A 12,644-nucleotide genomic window follows, 5' to 3' on the forward strand; every position below is an offset into this window, starting at 1 on the left:
CGACCAACCTCGGTAAGTACCATTTATCTTAAACTATAATCAATAAGGTTATGTACAAAGTACCGTTATTTAACTCGCATGTTTTCTCATTGGTTTAATAACCAAAACCCAAAATCTAGTTGATACATTTTTTGTTTTTTTATTATCGAAAAGTACTTTACAACTTACACTCATCACTAAGCCGCAGACATTAATTGTTTGTGTTTTGTGTTATCGATCATCACTTTTTAGTACTTGACAATCACAATGGCCCGCCAACCGTGCGTACTTGTTTTAGAAGATGGTACTGAATTTGCTGGTTATAATTTTGGCTCTAAGGCCTTACCTGTTGATGGCGAAGTTGGTACGTCACTTTTAAAAGTTGTTTCTAATATTCCAGTGCATGATTTTAATTTATAGTGCCTATAATTATATTTAGTATTTCAAACTGGTATTGTCGGTTATCCCGAGTCCCTGACCGATCCTTCGTACTATAAACAATTGCTGGTATTAACATATCCATTGGTGGGCAACTATGGAGTTCCAGGTGATGAAACTGATATTCACGGAATTAAACGGTAAATCTATATAAATAATATACTTATTGATTTAATTTTGTTTTTATTTAAATAATTAAAACGAAAAACAACAAATTTTAACTATAGGTAAGCTCAAAATGAAAATCACCAACAAAGTTAATGGGTTATGTAGTCTATTGCAGTCTATGTCTATTGCATTTAATGTATATAATATTATAATTTCCCTAAATAATTAATCCTGTAATTTATGTTATTTTCAATCTACAATTCAAAGGTTACCTAATTATCTAATTATAAAATATATACAAGTCAGTAGGTTTAATTGATTAATTAATAGCATTGTTTCAAAGTTAATGTAGTATTTCTTATTATTTTATATAAAATACTTTATTCTTTTCTTTTCTTTTTTTTGTTATGAATTCATTAATCTCTGCATTTAAATCTGGAGTTAAATAATTATTTAGGTAGATATGCCTATAAATAAATTGTATACAATTTCTTGTTGTTTTGTCTCCTCAACATTTTTATTGTAATTTTAATTCCCTCTTTAATTTGTTTAAATCGTATTCTTATCAATTTTTCTGTATTGCAACACTGATTCTCAAATTTTACAGGTTTTACTAAAAAAAAAAAATTCAGATTAAAAAAATGAAAAATCATTATTATGGTCCAATAATAATAATAAAAATAATTTAATGTTAAAATAGAATTATAGTGAATAATATAATGGACCAAAAAGTGTAGGTATATTACTATTTTTTGATGTATTATAATTTACTTTATTGGGAGGCTTTCTGCAAAGTTTGAGAAACTAGGTATAACAAATAGCCACATTTATATTTTATACATTTATTATTATTAAGTCTGCATAAATTTGTTCTCAAAAAAGCCAAATTTATAAATGTAACCATATAATATTTATAGTTTATAGTAAGTACCAATTCAGAGACGCAAACTAATTGGAATTATGGTGGAGGGAACAAATGTATTCAGTACCTACCCACATATGAAAAAAAAAATATTTTAATATGAACATTTTCATTATATCATACCTCCTATCCATTACCATAAATTACATAATATAAGTATATTGATTTATGCTTATTGTTTTGTCTGAAATGATGTATAAATTGCTCTTCTACTTACCAAATTATGGAGGTCAATTCTAACCCTGCTCCCTAGATAGCACCTCTGTGCCTACTAGTAAAAATTGGTAAAAATAAAAAATTTGATGTTTAAGTAAAATAGCGTTTACATATAATAATGACTCATCTTATAAGTATCTAAAACTTATTATTAAACTGTATACCTAAAACTTAAAAAATAATAATAAATAATAAAAATCTTTAATTATTTAATTAATTTCAAAAATGTATCATTGCTATTGGGTCATCAATGTTAATAAATTAGTGAAAAATATTAGCCGCTAAGGCTCATTTAAAATACAATTTAATAACTGTTTATGTTGTATTGGTTCTATCATAGTAAAATATGAAATAATCATAATTAAATCATTTTTGAGAGGACATCATACTTACACAAACTTAACATACAAGTATTGAGGTTCAATAATTCCAATTATGTGTCTAACTTAAATATTAGAGAAAATTGATCTATTATCAAACTTAAAGGTAAGAAAATCATCTGTTTTCTCATTGGCATCTTATAATATTTAAATTTTTAAGAAGTTAAATGTTAAATTATACATTTATGTGCATTATTAAATTTTAATATCTTACATACTAATAACTCGCTTACAATATTCTAAAAGCCAGTAAGAAAACTATTAATTTTTTTTACCTTCAAGTTTGATAATAGGTCAATTCTTTAATATTTAAGTTAACAACACAAAACTGAAACTGCTAAACCTAACTATTGGTATGTCATATGTTAATAAAACAAAGACAACACGAGGGTATGACATTCACTTAACTTATTGACCATAGGTATTAGTAAAAAAAATATAATTTATTAAAAACTTAAATTTATAGTATTATGTAAAAATATTTTTATAAGTAATTAAAGTTATTTTTTAGATGGTTTGAGTCTCATCGTATCTGGGTTTCTGCCCTAATTATTGATGAATTATGTGATCGTCCAAGTCATTGGCGTAGTGAAAAATTATTAGATGAATGGTTAGTTGAAAGTGGCATTCCAGCTATTTGTGGTGTGGATACACGTACACTAACTAAACATATTAGAGAAAGTGGGACACTTCTAGGAAAAATAGTGAATCATACCGAAAAATTAGATAAAAGTTTTGATAATGTGATCGATCCAAACAAAATCAACTTAATCAAAGATGTCTCTATTTCAGTTAGTAAATTTCTGATTATTTTATGTTTTTGTTAAAATAAATATATATTTATTTTTAAATTAAAATGTAAATTTTTAGAAGCCTATAACATACAATGAGCAAGGATCGCCTAGAATTCGATTTGTGGACTGTGGTTTAAAATACAATCAAATTAGATGCTTTATAAAGCGTGGTGCCAGAGTGGATATTGTACCATGGAATCATGCTTTAGATGATATTGATAATTATGATGGTTTGTTTCTTAGTAATGGCCCTGGAAATCCTGAGATGAATAAAGAAACAATTCTTAATATACAAAAAGTGTTAAATAATACATCAACCATTAAACCAATATTTGGAATTTGTCTTGGTCATCAATTACTTGCTACAGCAGCTGGTTGTAAGACTTATAAAATGAAGTTAGTAGTGATTTGTTTATTGAGTATCATATAATATGTTACATTATTACTATATAACAAATTTATTATTATTTTTAACTTGTTAAATTAATATAGAAAAAAAATGCAAATTAAATGAAAAATGAATATTCATACATAAGAAACTTAGTTCAGTCTAGCTAATTATCTACTATTTTTAGATTTGGAAACCGAGGTCAAAATCAACCTTGTGTATTTGGACAAACAGGAAAATGTTATATGACATCACAAAATCATGGATTTGCTGTGAATCCTGAAATATCTGATTGGGCTCCATTATTTACAAATGTTAATGATAAGTCTAATGAAGGAATTATTCATAATACATTACCATTTTTTAGGTATAAATTTATACTAATTAAAAAATAATAATAATAAAAAAAAATAATTTATATTATAGTGTTCAATTTCATCCAGAAGGATGCCCTGGTCCTGAAGATTTAGAATGTCTATTTGATGTATATTTAGAAGCTGTTAAAAAGACTAAAAACAACAATGAATTTAAATTAATGGACTTGCTTCAAAAACGCTTAAATCCAAATATCCCTAAAACATCAATAGATGTTCAAAAAGTTTTAATTCTTGGTTCTGGTGGACTGTCTATTGGCCAAGCTGGTGAATTTGATTATTCAGGGTCTCAGGCAATCAAAGCTTTACGTGAAGAAAACATTGTTACCATACTAATTAATCCTAATATAGCAACAGTACAAACATCTCTTGGACTAGCTAACAAAGTATATTTTTTGCCTTTGGAACTTGATTTTGTTTCACAAGTAATTCAGTCTGAACGGCCAGATGGTATTTTACTAACTTTTGGTGGTCAAACTGCTCTAAACTGTGGAATAGAGTTGAAAAAATCTGGCATATTAGAAAAATATAACATAAAAGTATTAGGTACACCAATCCAAACAATTATAGCTACAGAGGATCGCAAAGAATTTTCAGATAGAATTGTAGAAATTGGTGAACGTGTTGCTCCTAGTGCTGTTGTCACGTCATATGAGGAGGTATTAATATTATACTATCTCTCTATGAGATAAATTAACTCAATTTATTTTATAATCTTAGGCTTTGGAAGCAGTCAAAACTTTGGGATATCCACTTCTTGTGAGAAGTGCTTTCAGCTTAGGAGGTCTAGGATCTGGTTTTGCAAATAATGAGTCAGAATTAAATGTACTGGCAAAGCAATGCTTTACACATAGTAATCAAATGATTTTAGACAAATCGTTAAAAGGATGGAAAGAAGTAGAGTATGAAGTAGTACGTGATGCGTTTGATAATTGCATTACAGTAAGTTTTCTATATTATTTTTATGATTACATATACTTAGTTCTAAAAGAGAATATTCAGTTTTCATTAATGGCCACTAGCCACCTTGATTTTTAATTCCAATTTACCCTCATCCTATATTATACCTATGTATGTATGATCTTAAGTCAATAGTGTCTGACAGTCTGGTTTTAATTTTCCCATCTACTAAATAAACATTATTTTACTGACTTGATATTCTCTTTTGAAATAGAGTATAGTTTAAATTAGTATTAATTAATTACATTTGAATTTTATTGAAAGGTTTGTAACATGGAAAATGTAGACCCATTGGGGATCCACACAGGTGAGTCGATTGTTGTAGCTCCAAGTCAAACGCTGTCAAATAGCGAGTATAACAAATTAAGAACAACAGCAATTAAAGTTGTTCGTCATCTTGGAGTTGTTGGCGAATGTAATATACAATATGCACTAAGTACAACATCTGATGAATTTTTCATCATAGAAGTAAATTATAAAATAAATTATTTATACCATTTTATTATTTATGTTTTAAATTATTATTTACGCTTAGGTAAATGCTCGACTTTCAAGAAGTTCAGCTTTAGCCAGCAAAGCAACTGGATATCCATTAGCTTATGTAGCAGCTAAACTTTCACTTGGAATTGCTTTACCTGAAATAATTAATTCTGTAACTTCAAGTACTACTGCATGTTTTGAACCTAGTTTAGATTATTGTGTTGTAAAAATGCCTCGTTGGGATCTCAGTAAATTTTTCCGGGCTAGTACCAAGGTAAATTATTAATACAATGATAAGTGCCAATTATAAGGATAAATTAATGAATATATATTTTTTTCAAGATTGGTAGTTCTATGAAAAGTGTTGGTGAAGTTATGTCAGTTGGAAGACATTTTGAAGAAGCTTTTCAAAAAGCTTTTAGAATGGTAGATGAAAACTTTAATGGCTTTGATCCGTCATTAAAAGCTGTGAACGATGATGAATTAGAACAACCAACTGATAAACGAATATTTGTGTTAGCAGCTGCCTTAAAAAGTGGTTACACAGTGGATAAGCTATATGAACTAACAAAAATTGACCGTTGGTTCTTATACAAAATGCAAAATATCATAGAACACCAAATTGTATTAGAATCACACAATTACCCATCTGTTCCCTATGAAGAATTATTAAAAGCAAAACGACTTGGTTTTTCTGATAAACAAATTGCATCATTTGTACAAAGTACTGAATTGGTAATACGCAAACGACGTGAAGAACAAGGAATTACGCCTTTCGTAAAACAAATAGATACAGTTTCTGCTGAATATCCAGCAGAAACAAACTATTTATATTTAACTTATAATGCTATTAGCAGTGACTTATACTTCCCATCAAATTACATTATGGTCATTGGTAATTAAATGGAAATAGTGTTTTAAATATATTTTATATAATATAAATATTTATTGTTGCTTGTAGGGTCGGGTGTGTATCGCATTGGTAGTTCTGTTGAATTTGATTGGTGTGCTGTTGGATGTCTTAGAGAACTGAGAAGACTTAATAAAAATACAATTATGGTCAATTGTAATCCAGAAACAGTTAGCACAGACTATGACATGTGTGATCGTTTATACTTTGAAGAAATTTCTTTTGAGGTATTGATTACATCTTCTACTTGATTATTATTATTAAAGTACTAATCATTTAATTATAATTTATTTTTAGGTAGTAATGGATATTTATAATTTGGAAAATCCCGATGGAGTAGTTTTATGTATGGGAGGACAATTGCCAAACAATATTGCTATGGATTTGCATAGACAAAATGCTCGTATTTTAGGAACTTCTCCAGAGAATGTAGATGGAGCAGAAAACCGATTTAAGTTTTCAAGAATGTTGGATAGGATTAAGATATCTCAACCTAGGTAATAAAATTATCCAAAAAATGCATTTAAATTATTTAGATAATAGAATATCATAATATATAATAATTTTGTTTATAATTTTAGGTGGAAAGAACTTACTGATCTTAAATCTGCTGTTGAATTTTGTCATGAAGTAGGATATCCATGTTTAGTTAGACCGTCATATGTTTTAAGTGGTGCCGCTATGAATGTAGCTCATAATGACGGTGATTTAGAAGCATATTTAAAATCAGCCAGCGATGTGTCTAGAGAACACCCTGTTGTTATATCCAAATTTTTGGAAGATGCCAAAGAGATAGATGTAGACGCTGTAGCTAAAGATGGTGAAATACTTTGCATGGCTGTTAGTGAACATGTTGAAAATGCAGGCGTACATTCGGGGGATGCAACATTGGTAACACCACCGCAAGACATAAATGAAGAAACATTGGAAAAAATTAAGTTTATATGTCGGGCTATAGCTTCATCATTAAATGTTAATGGACCTCTAAATATGCAACTTATTGCAAAGAACAATGAACTAAAAGTTATTGAATGTAATGTAAGAGTGTCTCGATCATTTCCGTTTGTTTCTAAAACATTAGGACATGATTTTGTCGCAATGGCTACAAGAGTGATTATTGGAGAAGAAGTAGAACCAATAGATGTATTGGGTGGAGTAGAAGGAAGAGTTGGAGTAAAAGTTGCTGTATTCTCATTTTCCCGGATAGCAGGTAGTGTTACAAATAATTGTAAGATAATTGTTCAATATATTTTCAAGTTTTATTCCTTAACATAGGAGCTGATGTCATGTTAGGAGTGGAAATGGCTTCAACTGGAGAAGTAGCATGTTTTGGTGAAAATCGTTATGAAGCATACTTAAAAGCAATGATAAGCTCTGGAATGCATCTGCCTCAACCTGGAGCCAAGATATTCTTATCGATTGGAAAAATTAAAGTAAGTTAAATGAATAATTAATTTATATCCTTGTATCAGTGTTTTATTTAAAGACGTGCAATTTCAGCATAAAGAAGAACTACTGGATAGTGTAAAAGCATTGCAAGCCATGGGTTACAAACTATACGGAAGCAGTGGGACAGCTGATTACTACAATTATAATACTAAAGGAATTACTGTAAGATTATAAACACATACTGTATGCATTCTCAGTCATAACTCATTATTTTTAGGTGACTCCTTGTGACTGGAGATTTGATAACATTGGAATAAATACAACCAGAGGTGACCTAATTAGTATGGCTGAATATTTAAGTAACAAAAATTTTGATTTTGTCATAAATGCACCTATGATGGTCAGTGGAGGGAGCAGAGTTGCTTCGTTCCTTACTCCGGGTTATCGAATGCGTAGATTAGCAGTTGAACATTCTGTTCCATTAGTGACTGATGTTAAATGTGCCAAACTGCTTATTGAGGTAAATTTTACATATACAACATCAATAATATTGATGACTAACGTGATTATGTTTAGGCGATGGTTCGGAAAGGATGTAAACCACAAATGAAGACTCATATAGATTGTATTTCATCACAGAGATTATTAAAATTACCTGGGTTAATTGATATTCATGTCCATGCACGTGAACCAGGTGCTACACAAAAAGAAGACTTTGCGTCGTGTACAGCTGCAGCATTAGCTGGTGGTATTACGTTAATAGGTGCTATGCCTAATACCAATCCTTCAATAATAGATCAAGAATCCTATGAAGTAGCCAAAAAAGTAGTGAATATTATTATATTTATATTGATTTAAAATTGCTTATTTGATTATTTTTATTTACAGTGTGCCAAAAATGGAGCCAGGTGCGATTACGTTTTATTTGCTGGCGCATCTTCAACTAATAGTTTTGATATTGCCCAAAATGCTGGTCAATTTGCTGGTCTAAAAATGTATCTTAACCAAACTTTCAGTACTTTGCGGCTAATGAACCTTTCATCATGGATATCAGTTAGTACCAAATATACAATTTTAAACCAATTGTTAATAATTTTGAATTTATTAGCATTTTGAAAATTGGCCAAAACATGCACCTCTGTGTATACACGCAGAAGATCAAACTTGTGCAGCAGTACTTATGTTAGCTTCCCTTTACAATCGTTCTGTGCATATTTGCCATGTTGCTCGTAAATCAGAGATAACCATTATAAAGGCCGCTAAAGAAAAGGTATAGTTTTTTTTACAATTTTATAGACATATTTTAATTTTTTTAAATATTAGGGTATAATGGTTACGTGTGAAGTAGCTCCACATCATTTATTTATGTGTGACGAAGACTTTGTGCATCTTGGTCCTAACAAATCTCAAGTACGACCTGTACTTTGTACCAAAGAAGATCAACAAGCTCTTTGGGATAATATGGCTTACATCGATTGCATTGCTACTGATCACGGTAAAAATTATAATGAAATAAGATGAAGAATACCCATTTTTTGTAAATACAGTATACTCCAATTTGAATTTTATCTTTATTAGCACCTCATACTTTGGATGAAAAACTCAGTGATGCTGCACCACCTGGTTTTCCAGGTCTTGAAACAGTTCTACCATTGATGTTAAATGCCGTGAATGAAGGTCGATTAACTATTGAGGTATGTTGTAGTACATCTATTTCAAATTTTTTTTATTGTATCAAATTTATATTTTAATATTTTACATTTTAAGTAAAACAATTAAATCTAGTATTACGGCCCACGAGAGACCGCTTCTGAGCGGCGACCAAAATTTGTGCGTTCTTGCGCATCCCCACTACTAAACCCTCCAAAACATTGGCCTCTGTCAACACGCGCCACTTCCACCCGACTAGGCAACTAGGTGATAAAGTGGGAGAAATTTGGGTACGAAACCGCGGAGCTCAATCATTTGTATGAGCGAAGGAGTAGTGCTCTCTCATGGGCTGGGGTATAGTTATTACCTTAAATTTAAACTGTATTGATTAACGCTTCTTTTTTAATTTTATACAAAATACACTAAATTGAAATGAAACAACTTAACTTATTAAATTTACATAATAATTACAGGATATTGTTGAAAAAATGTACACAAATCCTATGCGAATTCTTGGATTACCAATTCAACCAGATACATATATTGAAGTAGATATGGATGCCGAATGGACAATACCATCATCTACAACTTATTCTAAAGCAAAGTGGACACCATTTGCTGGAAAACAAGTGAAAGGCGCCATACACAGAGTAGTATTACGTGGTCAAGTAGTTTGTATTGAAGGCAAAGTATTAGCTGAACCAGGATTTGGACACGATTTGCGTGATCCATTAATAGCTGGTAAAATACTTAGTACAGTTCACACTGGATCACAGGCTTCTTTAAATCTTATGGCTCCTCTTTCAATACAAACTGATGTTCATGGTAATCTATTGTTTTCTTCATTTTTACATAAATTATAAATAAATTTTAATTATTTTCAGAAATGTTCAATAATGTTCTGTCTGAAATCAAAGAGAAAGTAGTACAAGAAATTGAAAATGTTACCGGTGTAAAAGCTGAGTTCAGAAAACCTCGTTTGCTATCTGGTGGTGACTCCAGGGATACTACTAATTTATTGACCATAAATAAAGAAATGGTTAACTTGGCAAACAAACGTCAACATTTAGTATCGGACGATGTTATGAACTTAATGACACCTGTTCATACACATGGATTGGCACATAGTCACATTTTATCTGTTGATATGTTTTCTAAAGAACAATTAAATGAAATATTTAACTTAGCTCAAACACTTAGAGTTTATGTCCTGAAAGGACGACCTCTGGACAACATACTGAAAGTAAGTAAATTAAATTCTTATTTTACTAAACTAGGTCAAAAATATATTATCAACCACTTTGGTTCACATTTTCTTAAATTTGTTTAATTCTGATCGTTTTTCCCATTTTTAGCTCATGCTTAGTAAATTTCATTCTTATATATCATGAGATTCGTAACCTAACTTTTTCAAATAAAAAACTATTTCAAGTGCACAAACTTCTACAGTTCTACAATGATAGAATGATGGTAGTTGAAATTTTGATTTATTTTCTCAAATCAATTTATGTTATTTTTGTGTATATTATTATTATACTGTGAATAAATAGTATTGTTTTGTATATCATAATATGTTGCATGTTTTATTTTTCTTTGTCCTTAATGTTATCGCCATTAAGAGTGAATTAATACATTTTTAAATTAAAACTTAGTTTCTGATCATATTGGTGTCTGTGGTTGAAAAGTATTCTAAGGAAATTAACTCTTAATTATTTATGTTGCAGGGCATGGTTATGGCTTTGATATTTTATGAAGTCAGTACTAGAACGAGTTGTAGTTTTTCAGTGGCTATGCAGAGATTAGGTGGAAGAGTTGTACATGTTGATGAAACTAGCAGCTCAGTCAAAAAGGGAGAAACATTACAAGGTAATTCACAATATAAAAAAAAAAATATCAATAATGCTCTACTGAATAATATTTTCTAGACACTGTGGAAGTAATGAGCGGTTATGTGGATGTAGTTGTCATGAGACACCCAGAGCCAGGTGCTGTTAGAGTAAGTATTATTAATATTTGTAATTATTTCTTACACATAACCACAGGATAAACAAGTTTTTGATCTAGGAAGCTGCAAAACACTGTCGTAAACCTATTTTGAATGCTGGAGATGGAACTGGTGAACATCCTACACAAGCATTACTAGATATATTTACAATAAGAGAGGAAATCGGTACTGTCAATGGCCTTACTATTACATTAGTTGGCGATTTAAAGAATGGCCGTACCGTTCATTCACTTGCCAGGTAAATATTGTGTGTGTTTCTTATTTATTTGTGGTCACATTTAAATATTACATTTTTCCTCAAGATTATTGACACTCTACAAAGTCAATCTACAATATGTGAGTCCACCAAATCTAGGTATGCCTACATCTGTATGTCAGTTTGTCACTTCTCGAGGTGTTCCCCAAGAAAACTTTTCATCCCTAGAAGCAGCATTACCCAAGACTGATGTGTTATACATGACACGTATACAACGTGAACGATTCCCTGACGAGAATAGTTATAAACAAGCATGTGGTCTTTTTGTGGTTACACCTGAAGTGATGAATAAAGCCAAACGTAAGATGATAGTCATGCACCCATTACCCAGAGTGTTTGAAATCAGTCCAGAGTTTGATTCAGATCCAAGAGCTGCATACTTTAGGCAAGCAGAGTATGGTATGTATGTGAGAATGGCTTTGTTGGCTATGGTACTTGGAAAATGTTAAATTTTCCATTCATATTTATAGCATAAAACGAAATGATTTTCATCAAATTTTAAGTTAGATATGATCTTCAATTGTGATAAGTTATTATTATTTTTTTTTTTTTTAATACATTTTTAATGATATTAATTTTTTATGGACTATCTATATTCTACAATTTTTTACAGAAAATTATTGACAATTAAATTATATAGGTATTAGGTACCTATGTATGTTAAAAACAAACAATTACAGAAAATTTGATAATTATTGATGTTTATGTTTAAATTAAAGAAATGTACCTTTATTGTTTTTTAAATCAATGTACTCATAATTTCAAGTAAGTTTATCCTTGTACATTTTATGTTTCTATATTTCAAAATCTAAGTAAATTTTTTTAAATCAATTGCATCGTCAGTAAATATGTATTTTATAATTTATAATGTTCTAGTATAATATCTAACATCTTATGAAAGTATTCATACACAAGACATAAGTCCATAAGTGTCTGATAAAATTGTGACTGTAGAGCAAGAAAAAAGAAATGTAAAATCTTTCAATTTTATTCGACTCAAGACAAAACAATGACATTCATAATTTGTTTTTTATACATAACAAAAAAATAATAATAATAATTCCACAAATAATACACAAGGTAAACAGATAAACAACTAAATTTATTTTTTGTATTCTAAGTATATTATTAAAAATATTTCATTTTATATACACGAAAGTTCAAAAACAGAAAAAAAAACGCATTTCTATAGAGCATGCCTAAAAGAACATAAAATTTGCATTTATCATAATATTAATAATCGTATATTTTTCGTTTAACAGTTCTACACGCCTACTATATACCTCTACCTATAATAATAATTAATAATAAACGTCAAATATAACAATAATGTATTATATAAAATATTTAGTGTCAAGCACTGCGGCGTTTTTCTGGGTACTAATAACCGATCAA

General features: G+C 29.8%; 1 protein-coding gene across 1 annotated transcript; it reads left to right on the forward strand.

Moving 5' to 3' along the window:
- Window positions 1-246: 246 nt before the first annotated feature.
- On the forward strand, window positions 247-11,698 carry LOC113555003 (CAD protein). The gene is made up of 27 exons (XM_026959246.1): window positions 247-343; window positions 419-557; window positions 2,555-2,834; window positions 2,914-3,233; window positions 3,413-3,592; window positions 3,652-4,258; window positions 4,320-4,541; window positions 4,824-5,027; window positions 5,095-5,313; window positions 5,382-5,934; window positions 6,001-6,176; window positions 6,247-6,446; window positions 6,531-7,159; window positions 7,225-7,382; window positions 7,450-7,560; window positions 7,616-7,858; window positions 7,915-8,163; window positions 8,227-8,391; window positions 8,447-8,608; window positions 8,662-8,833; window positions 8,917-9,032; window positions 9,462-9,813; window positions 9,873-10,231; window positions 10,713-10,854; window positions 10,914-10,984; window positions 11,053-11,231; window positions 11,296-11,698. Exons 1-27 carry the CDS (start codon window positions 247-249, stop codon window positions 11,696-11,698), a joined length of 6,708 nt encoding a protein of 2,235 aa, XP_026815047.1.
- The last annotated feature ends 946 nt before the right edge of the window (window positions 11,699-12,644 follow it).

Source organism: Rhopalosiphum maidis, chromosome 2 (genome assembly GCF_003676215.2).
Source record: "Rhopalosiphum maidis isolate BTI-1 chromosome 2, ASM367621v3, whole genome shotgun sequence".
Classification (NCBI taxonomy): domain Eukaryota; kingdom Metazoa; phylum Arthropoda; class Insecta; order Hemiptera; family Aphididae; genus Rhopalosiphum; species Rhopalosiphum maidis.

Excerpts from the sequence above, each read along its gene's own strand:
- LOC113555003 (XM_026959246.1), top strand. The coding sequence starts at position 247 with ATGGCCCGCCAACCGTGCGTACTTGTTTTAGAAGATGGTACTGAATTT. Across the intron at positions 6,177-6,246 it reads TTGAAGAAATTTCTTTTGAG|GTAGTAATGGATATTTATAA; the intron begins GTATTGATTACA and ends ATTTATTTTTAG. Across the intron at positions 6,447-6,530 it reads ATTAAGATATCTCAACCTAG|GTGGAAAGAACTTACTGATC; the intron begins GTAATAAAATTA and ends TTATAATTTTAG.